Source organism: Pelmatolapia mariae, linkage group LG7, assembly GCF_036321145.2.
Source record: "Pelmatolapia mariae isolate MD_Pm_ZW linkage group LG7, Pm_UMD_F_2, whole genome shotgun sequence".
Taxonomy (NCBI): Eukaryota; Metazoa; Chordata; class Actinopteri; order Cichliformes; family Cichlidae; genus Pelmatolapia; species Pelmatolapia mariae.
The window spans coordinates 22746907-22757780 of NC_086233.1; the positions used below are offsets into that span (position 1 = coordinate 22746907).

The 10874-nt window shown below is 39.7% G+C and overlaps 1 protein-coding gene across 1 annotated transcript; it reads left to right on the forward strand.

Moving 5' to 3' along the window:
• The first annotated feature begins 2353 nt into the window (after positions 1–2353).
• Positions 2354–10543, forward strand: surf4 (surfeit 4). The gene is made up of 6 exons (XM_063478482.2): positions 2354–2606; positions 4685–4871; positions 6481–6557; positions 6632–6675; positions 7393–7579; positions 9281–10543. Exons 1-6 carry the CDS (start codon positions 2559–2561, stop codon positions 9545–9547), a joined length of 810 nt encoding a protein of 269 aa, XP_063334552.1. The 5' UTR covers positions 2354–2558; the 3' UTR covers positions 9548–10543.
• Positions 10544–10874: the final 331 nt, after the last annotated feature.

Sequence of the window (10874 nt, forward strand, 5' to 3'; positions counted from 1 at the left end):
ATTATTCTGTTAGGTTTCCAACTTGATATCATACGACAAACTTCAGCAACTACACACAACACATCTGCATCTTTTCCACGAAAACAGAGATTTATCTGACCATCGAGATCTGATTTTACTGGTTGTTGTGCACTCAGGATGCAAAATTTTCTTCAACACAGATTTGCAGCTAAAGATGGAAAATGAAACATTTTCGGTCACAGTTTTTTATATGACTTTTAAGGAAGCGAGAACAGATCTTGTTCTAGTGCTGCAATAAGCTTCACCAATGATGGACTGTTGTTGCTCTATATGGAGCACCACAATAAGTTATTGCTTATTAATCCGTCTCATTTAATGTACAGTTTAGTTTTAGAGTTTTTACAAAATTTAACAGCAAAGAATCAGGGGTCTTATTGTTAATTTCCCTCTGTACTGTGGAACTGAAGGTTGGGAATCTGGTTATCGATGAGCCACACAGGTGTATTATCACCAAGATGTTGAAGATTCCTAATCGTAAGTCTCTGCTGTAATCTTAGTGTAAATAAAGTAATTTGAACCTTATATGTACATCTAAAGTCATGGTCAGAAGTTTACATATATTCATCGAGGACTTGAGTTGGGTAAACAAGTTCGAATTTGTTTTGGATTTTCTCTAATCCACATAGGGCTGTATACCACACAGGGGTATACATACAGGCTCAATTAGATACATAAAGTCAGTTAATAGTATTGAAATAAGTGGTACTAAAGGTTCATCTGTTTAGTGATCATGATGGCCTAAAACTGGTAGTATCTGAATAAGGAGGATTTCTTTGACATTCACTGGATTAACCAATACTCAGAACAATGGGAACAAGGAGCTCGGTGAAGGTCTAAGAAGGACAGCTGTAGATTTACACAAGTTGGGACGGTCTCCTGAAGCCATTTTAAACAACTGCAGATTTGAGGATCATCAGTTCAGACAACTGTATGGTTAATACGACTTATTCAAATGTGTCACTACTTTAACAAAAAAACCTGCAAAGATTTATTTTAGAGGGGTAAAGGTGAAGCTTCCAAAACTAAGAAGACTGTACCAGCTGTCAAGCATGTTGATGGTAGCATCGTGCTCTGGGGCTGTTTTGCGGCCAGTGGTACTGGTACATTGCACAAAGTGGATGGAATAATGAAGAAGGACTACTTCCAAACAACTTCACTTCAAAACCAAACAGTTGAAATTTGGACAACGATCCCTAACACACATCAAAGCTGGTTTTTGAATGGATAAAGCAGGTTAACGTTAAAGTTCTGGATTTGCCTTGCCAAAGCCTCAAACTCAAAAACATTTGTGCATTTGCCTGGAAACCAACCAATTTAAATGAAATCTTAATAATTGTGTCTAATTGTGTCAGCAAAAGTGGTTAGAACCTGTTAATAGTTACCAGATAAGATAAAACTTGCTAAGGAACATTTAACCAAATATTAGTTGGGGGGGGGGGGGGGAAGAGTACGTATTCTGCCTGTATATTTAGCAGAAAAAAATCCCAAATAAATTCAAACTTGTGCAGCCATTTCTTGTTTTGTTTTTTGTTTTTTTAAAGAAAAATATTAAAGATGTATGCTGTACAAACATTAATTCCACTCTGGGTAAAGAATAGTTCAAAGAGATCAAAAACAAAACTTCCCATGACATTCATGCTCATCATGAGTGTATGTAACTTTACCATACGTGACTGTTAATATCTCACAGGAGATGACGGCTCACTGTATGATCTCACTATTAAAATAATTAAATAGCCTTTAAAGCCACTAGAGTATGCCTAAACTAAAATGGTCTTTTACAGACCTGTCAAATTTATATCCAGAACTGCTGAATCAGTTTTTACAGGTGCCTCCTAGTACCTGAAAATACGGCAAAACATCTGAAAACAAAATCAAACAAAAAATCCCAATATATATTATTATTTTTCTTTTAATTATCTACTAAACAAATTGATTTAAATATAATTTCTCTGACGGTTACTTAAACTTTGCTCAGTGTTGAAATTAAGTGTAATAAAATTGTTTAACTCAGCTTATATTGTATAGATTAGTAGTATTTTAAATATGTTATCTTTTTACAGAACCTATTAGACAGTTTACATACAAACTATAACCATATCTCTAAAAGATTAATTATCAGAAAGAAATTTTAAAAGCACAGAGGTATGACTGTCTAAGGGAAACGGTCTAACTAACAGCTTATAGTGATATTAACATCAGGTGGGTTTGGGGCTGTAAAGCAGCGCTTGTTTACTTGTGTACAGCCGTAAACAATGCCCAGCGGCGGCGCGGAGGACCCCGTACGGATCGGTATACGTGGCACACAGCGGTTGCAGTGCCATGTAGGGGGGCTCGCTCCGTCTCGCTCGTCAAATCGCAGGGCATTGTGGGGCGGAGGCGGCCTTTCTCTGCGTCCAGGCAGTCGGGAAATCTTCAAGTAAATAACGTTAACAGTGGCAGGAACAGAGCGAGCGCAGCCTGCGGAAAAAAAATCAACGCACCGAAGCCGTGTTGCGCCGAGCCTTAAACATTACAGCTGGTAATATTACTCGAATATGGGGCAGGAGGATCTTATGAACACCGCTGAAGACGTGGCAGACCAGGTAACTTGATTGTTTCCCCGCACGGCAGCTCGCACCGCTAGCCGCTGCTAGCAGGTTAGCTGCTAACTAGTTTGTGCAGAATGAAGTTAACCGTTTCTTCTTGTCGTCTGTCGGCTACTCTTTCTGCGTTCCTGCCGACGGCTTCAACTCTTGTTTTAATTTGGGTGACAAATGCTGGAGATGCCTGTCATGTGTGTCGGGATGGGTTTGATAGCAATATTGAGTCACACCGACCAGATGAAACTGGTAGCTAAATTGACTAAGAAAGAGCTGGGTGACAGGAGCAAATTTGGTTGTTCCTTCATTGTGTCAGTTATTCGGCTTGCTTCTAGCCATACGGGTTATTAACATTATTATGTTGCCAGACTGCTGTCGTGAAATCACTTATGATGGCTCCAAAGTTGTGGGCTAACCCTAACACGTTACTCAGTTAGCCCTCTTAGTGCTTAGCATCGCTGATATTTTCTCTATTACACCAACCGCATCTGTGCTTCTATACCTTGCTTTGGCTTTTCTCTGTTATTTATATTCATGCGATTACAACCAACTTGACATGAGCTGATGCCAAGATAAGCGTTCAGGTAGCCTCTTGACCCTTGTTTTGCAACCACTGGGGACCATCCTCTCCACGTATATGGTTTTATATCTTCCTTGTTCCTTCAAAACGTTGAGCTCTCTGTGCTGTAGGTTACTGATCTCATGTTTTTGCAAAGCAGAGCACAGATAAAGAAGTTCAAAGTAATCAAATATCATGGAGCCAGTTCTGCATACGTTTACGGCCCTTCGTGTTGACTGAACTCAGTCCAAATCCCAGAAAATGTTCCCTAATTTCATAACACCTGATTGATTTATATTTGGCCATCACGAGTGCTGTGTGTTGTGAAAGATTACATGGGAAAAGTACACACCATCTGATTTGTTTGCCTTGTGGGAAGCTCACTGAAGCTCAATGCAAGGGGCACATCCCTCACTAATGAGTACTGAGCTAGCATTTTACCCAGACTTAACACTTCGAAATAGTGTATTTCTGTGCTGTTGCAGCAACCTTTGGGCTTGTTAGGATTGGCTCCAAGCTGGCCCATTCATGTCTCGCACAGCAGTCAGAGTGGGAGTTGGTGGATGCTGATAGGCTGCTGAGATCTGACTGTGCTGATGTGGACTGATGAATAGGCGGGCCAGAGGGCAGGCCATTTCTGCTCTGCTGTGTGGCTGTAGTGTCTGAGATCTACATGAATTCTTGAGAGAAGAGCCTCAGTTACTTAATTTGTGTTTTGTTTAAATGTTCATCACAGTTTGTCTTTGAAGAAATACTTTTTAGTTGAACAAAGCTGTGCTGTGATGAAATGTCTAACAGTAATTCTGTTATTTCCATGTATGAGACTCTCACACCTTTGAAGTCAGTTTGATTAGCTTTATGTTCTATTAGATGCTCAACAAGATTCATTTGTGAGGCAAGAACATCTAGAGCAGGGGTATCCCCCAGGGGCAACCACTATAACATCTGCTCTTACCAGTAGCAGTTTATATAAAGAGATCAAATTAATATTGAGCAAACTTGAGTTCAGCTTATTGGTGTGGCGCTTCAAACCAGTCCCCGTTTCTCACATAGCCCCTTGAGATAATTGATTGCCCAACCCTGATATAGAGTGTAACATCTTCATCTTTTATTTAATGTTTTTTGGAGTGCTGATTATAGAAAAATATTGCTAGTGATTTTTGGCATACTACCACACTAATCTTTAAAAAAAAATTACAACCAGCCTTCCACAGTCTGGAGGGGACTAAATTTGGGTGTGGCACAATAAATGTTTTGTCTTGATTATCTTATTATAATAACCATGCCCAGATGAAATTCAATTAGTTGCGCAGCTCTAATTAGACAGTGGCGTCTCCCGCACAGTGGTGTGTTTGACTGTTAGCAGGTAAGTATATATTTATTTAAAGAGCCTTTAGGGAACTTTTTAGTGGATTTTAAGGCTTGGTGACATTGAATTATATTTATATAATATAGCATAATCAAAATGACCTCTTTCCATCCCTCTTCGGAGCTTGTCAGTCATTTTTCCTCTCTTTTCCAGTTCCTGCGGGTAACCAAACAGTACCTGCCCCACCTGGCTCGTCTGTGTCTCATCAGCACCTTCCTCGAAGATGGCATCCGCATGTGGTTCCAGTGGAATGAGCAGCGAGACTACATTGAGGCAACCTGGAACTGTGGCTACTTTCTCGCTACATGCTTTGTGCTGCTTAACCTCATTGGACAGCTCGGTGAGTAAACGGGAGCAGTCCTAATTAAAATTGCCAAACAAATCTAGGTGACATCTTTAATGTTAGCTCTTTGATGAGATAAATAAAAATAGTTTAGTTCATGTATTGAAACTACGAGTGAAGCAGGAAGCATCAGTACAGTATTTGTTCAGCATGAACCATTACTTCCCAGTGTACACCACTCTAATTAGGCATAACTCCAATACCCCTGCAAAACATGTTCCTTCATGAACTCTATAATGTTCACTTTTGTGGTAGCTGTTGTAGAGAGGGTTTGATTTAAGCATCTGGTTACTCTAGACCTTTCATACATATTGTGGACAAATTCAATGAGGACTGACTTAAAAACAGAAAAACATGTTTTTATGATGCAAAAAAGATCATGATAGAATTACTTCGATAGCATAAGTTTCAGGCATCAGTCAAGCAGACCTAGAGACCAGTCGCCAACACCCTGGCAATTGCCCATTGGGACTGAATTCACAAAGCAAAGGCCAGCAACTACTTGCCAGCCAGAGAATATAGTTTTTCTCTAGAGTGTTTCTCAATAATGGACTCGTTCTTGTATAGTGCTTTTTTTACTCTACTTGACTACTCAAAGTGTTTGAATCATGTCTCATTCACCCATTCAAAGCCATTCATACAAACACTTTGTTTTTGTCTAAGTTCTTTCTATCTCACAGTCACTCAGCAACTTGGAGTTCAGTGTCTTTAAATTCTGACAATGGTTAAATCCAGCCAGGGATTGAACCACCAACCTTCCAATGAGTGGAAGGCCTGCTATACCTCCTGAGCCTGAACCTCCGTGACTACAGCTTTAGCATTTGATTTTAGGCAGCTTCCAACTAGACATTATTTTCTTTTGCAGAGTACTATAGTAGGTTTGGATGCTTTCTGGTTCAGTATAATTCTTATTTATTTAATACTGGGCTTTGGCGCAGCCACACAGGTCATTTCTTTCCACCTCCCTTTACGATAGTTTGTCCTTTTGATTGGCTGCACCTTCGCAAACAGAAGATCTGAGCAGCAGATGACTGGGGCTTCTGTGCTAACAGGCAGTGCTTTGTACCTGCAGTGTCCATATTAAGCATGTCTGTACTCTTTGACATCACACATGGCTGAGAGTAGAAAATAAACTTTGCATAACTGAGCACTTGATAAGCCTGAGGCCTTGACTCACTGAGATTATTTGTAAATTGCACATGGTCAACTCTTGCAGGAAATCATAAAGCAGTATGAGCAAAAAAAAAAAAAAAGTATGTGTCCCACATTTTGTCTTTCTCCTGCTCATCTACCTCCACCTCATACTATCCCAAACATCTACCACATTGGCCCTCTACATCCATCCTGACCCTCCCCTGAGGATTTCCTCTTTTCCTTCAACATCCTTTTTGTAATATATCCACTATCCCTCTACTGCACATTCCCAAACCATCTAAGCCTTGCCTTTCTAACAGCAAAGTTAATCTAACACAAATATGTAATATAATCATATTGATAAAGCACTGCAAATTATGGTTTATGATTGCATTTTGCAACGTAAAGAGAAGAATGGACCATATGAGAAGCATTCAAGGCTTAACTCCTCTCATTGTCCTTGCCCAAACAGGTGGTTGTGTCCTCATCCTCAGTAGAAATTTTGTACAGTATGCCTGCTTTGGACTATTTGGGATCATAGCGCTACAGGTGAGAACAGTCGTATTATATTTCCTTTCTTTTTATCTCACTGTGTCTAATCTGAATTTTTTTTCTCCCACCAGACTGTTGCATACAGCATTTTATGGGACCTTAAATTTTTGATGAGGTAGGTGTCACTGGGTGCTGAACTGAAACACAACTTTAATATCATGCATGGCAAAATCAAACTTCAAACAAAAGCGGCCATCACTTTTTACTGACATGTTGTTTCAATTCAAGTTTGTTCACGAGTGATGAAGCAGAAGCGGATGCTTTTTGTGGTGCCTTCTGATAACATTTTAATTTAACTTGAATTAGAACCAGTTTAATCAATAAGGAAAAAAATATAGTGTAGGATTGCAGGAATAGAAAGTCTAATCTCCTCGTAGTGGCATTATATCAGAACACATCACTGTTTCCAAACAGACACCAACACTCAGGATTACTGTAATTACTGTGGAGAAGAGCTGTGATTTAGATTTAAACACCACCAGGCTGGATGAATCATGGGTCTCTGGAGAAATCTGTTAAATATAGTGCCACGTTTGTCTGTTTATGCATTTTGTGAGCATTTAAAAATGAGAGAGTTGTAGTATAATGTAGTAAATCAGCTCTATAATTAACAGAAAAATAGTCAAAGTTGATAACTGAAACATTCGTGTTATTCAGAATAAAATAAAAACGTTCTGGCCATACAAGTAGGCATAAGTTAATGGAGTTGTTCCCTTACCCTGCTAATTAAACAACAATCGGATTGTCACCATTTGACAAGTTAAGACGGATGTATTTTTTCTGCTCATTTGAGGACACTGTACAAAAATAACTGTCCTCTCTCCTCTTCAAGAAACCTGGCCCTTGGAGGTGGTCTGCTGCTGCTACTGGCTGAATCTCGTTCAGAAGGAAAAAGCATGTTTGCTGGAGTCCCCTCCATGGGAGAGAGTTCACCGAAGCAGTACATGCAGCTGGGCGGTCGAGTACTCTTGGTGCTCATGTTCATGACCCTGTTACACTTCGACTCCAGCTTCTTCTCTGTGAGTTCGGACACAATCAAATACCCATACGTTCTCCAGCCGCTTCATACAGATGGATTTCCTGTCATTAAAAAGAGTTTTATTGACATAGCCTTGAATTAACTATACATTAAGGCTCATGTCATACTACCACGGCAGGTGATCAAGATGATACATATTATATTTATATGCATTTCTAAATAATGCAGGAACCATACTGACTGGTTTGCATCTAAACCATGTTTTAAACTTGACATCAGAAATCTTAAAAATGACTGCTAGATATTTACTTAATCTTTACACGTTAGTATTGATCAACTCAGGTGGTAACATGTACGTTTCTGTAAATAATGACCAAAGATTCACAATAAAATGTGTCCAAATAGTCGGATATTACACAGTAATGAAGGTATGGACATTATATTCATTATGCACACAATTGTACGGTATTTCATTTACATTTGTGTCACATATCATTTTAGTTCATTATCCTCTATAGAGAATGGTATTTGTGGTGAACTCAAATTTGCTCAAAGGTCACACAGTCATCACAGTCAACACTCAGTCTCTGTTTGCTCAGTTTTTATTGTCATGATGCCATAAATGTGTAATCAACACGCTGCAAAAGAGGTCATGAAAGAGCGTGCATTCATACTTACTGTACTTTAATTTCACTTATTTTCTTCTGAGATTTAATATTATCATTAACATTGCCTCAAATTGCAGATGTCCTCATGTCTCAGTCTAATTACGTACTGCATGTGAATCAGGGGTTCTCACCTGGATTTAAAGAAACGTTTTATTCTATTGTGTGATACTTTCAGCTTCTCCCTTAAGCTTTGACTGTACTTTATGAACCAGTGACAGTGATGTAAATTTTGTCATATGACAGTAATGGTAAATTGCCTGTATTTGTATAGCGCTTTACTTACTCCCTATGGACCCCAAAGCGCTTTATACTACATACAGTCATCCACCCATTGATGGCAAGCTACATTGTAGCCACAGCTGCCCTGGGGCGCACTGACAGAGGCAGTAAGGATGAAGGTCTGTGCGGGTGTCAGCCTGTTTTGTTTTTGTCTTGTTTTGTTGTACTCCTCCGCATTGAATTTACATTAAAATGTCCCAACTATGCATGCACCCAGGCACTGGACTAAGTATAACAGAAAAGACTACTCAGCCATCATGTCTTCAGCTGTGTATGTCGATGCCCACAACAGAGTTTAATCAAGCCTTTATTTCTCAAGGGGCTGCCACAGCGGATGGATCCGCATATTTGATTTGGTCCACATTTTATGCCAGATGCCCTTCCTAATGCAATCTTCCCATTTATCTGGGGGCTGACACTAAGACTACACTGCTTTGTAAACCCCCCCCCCCCCCCCCCCCCCCCCCCCCACCACCCAAGGCAGGGGGTCCCAAACTGGGGAGCTTTTTTTTTGCAAGGCCAATGTGTTAACCACTGGCTGTGATTAAGTCTTAAATAACTAAAGCCCAGGGTGTACTTTAAAGTTTTAAGGTGGTATATATGATTTGCTCTAAGTAGATTAAAAGTGTCCTGTAGCCTTTTTTTGTTGTTCTTCAAACTTTGTCTTAGTAGTATAAACATTAATAAATCAGAAATATTAAGTAAATGCTTAATAACGTGGGCTCATCCTGACAGATTTACAGCACAGATTGCAATCCTTCACACTTCTCATATGAACTCGCCTTCTTCCACAGATACTGCAGAACATGGTGGGGACAGCTCTCATCATCCTGGTGGCCATTGGTTTCAAAACCAAGTTAGCAGCACTGACCCTCGTAGTGTGGCTTCTGGCTATCAACTTCTACTTCAACGCTTTCTGGACCATCCCCGCCTACAAGCCCATGCACGACTTCCTCAAGTATGACTTCTTCCAGACCACGTCAGTCATTGGAGGCCTGCTGTTGGTGGTGGCTCTTGGGCCTGGTGGAGTGTCCATGGATGAGAAAAAGAAAGAGTGGTAGGCATAGGAAGCACAGCATCACTAACTTCCCCTGCCAGCTGGGACAAAAAGACCCTCCCCCTCCAGTTCACCAGGGTACATAGTTGTTGTTTTTTGTTTTGTTTTTTTAAATTTGTTTGCTAAATCCAGAGACGCCACCTCAGCCATCATCGGACTTTTTTTCTTTCCCCACCTGCTGATTTAGGTTTGTTTTTTTTTTTAAATTAGTGTTTTGTTTTTTTTAAACTTCCTTTTCTCGTGACGGCAACGATAAATGCCCATGTAGTTCAGAGTGCAAACAACCCCCAAAAACCAGCGAATAGCAAATGGAGGAAAAGATTTATCTATTCTGTGTGCACAAGAAGAAAAGGGTTTATTTTACAGGTGTTACATGTTTAGTTAGAACTGGTTAACTGCAGCAGTTTGGGGTTTCCAGTGGATGGCGACCTTTCCTGACCATTGCATCGTTGCCGCCTGGGAACTTGGTATTGATCGAAAACAATTTTGCTCTCCAGGTTTGTTTTTCCCCCGTTAGCCACTCTTGTCTCTCTTCCATCCGCACCATCAGTCTCAATAGACTGATGACTCCTGTTCATGGGGAGTCAAAACCGGGTGGGATGTGCATATTGTATACTAAGTGTTGGATTGCACTTGTGTTTTTTCAACACAGATATTAGCTCCAGGACTTGTTAATGGGCACTTTGTACTGTACGTCTTTGGCAAATGCCTAACTAGTGAACTGTTATACAATCAGAGATAAAAGCAGGGGGGGAGACTCATCGTTTGTGAAACACCATATTCTGCGACCTAGGAAAAGCAAAGAGGACTAAGCAGAGTCACTAGCCACCTGGACTTGGTCTTTGCTCAGTGTTTTTTGCCCTGTGTAAGGAAAATCTAAAAAAAAAAAAAAAAAAAATCTGTGTATTAATTTTCAGAAGTTTATATTGTATTTTTGATCATCTTTTGTTTTGTTTTTTCTTTTGATTTTGAAATTTCATGGCGAAGAAATAAAAATTCAAAAATATAAAGACACTGGCTCAGTCAGTTTTTAACAGTTACATTCTTATAAACTGGCAAATAAAGCCAAATGAATGTAAATCCTCCTTTAACGAAGTTGTGAAGTTTAAGCCTCTCCTCAGAAAACTGTAATAAGAAGTTGTTTGGACATAACCATAAAAGCATCAGTTGTTGTTGAAGTGATAAACTTTGAGTAAATACTGACCTCTGCTGGACTGTGGTGGTAAAAGTCATTCAAGACAGCGTTTGATCATTTGCAGCCATAGTGATTAAAAACTTTAATAAAACTAAATATTATCAGCTGGATGGGTATCACATTTTGATGGTGTCTA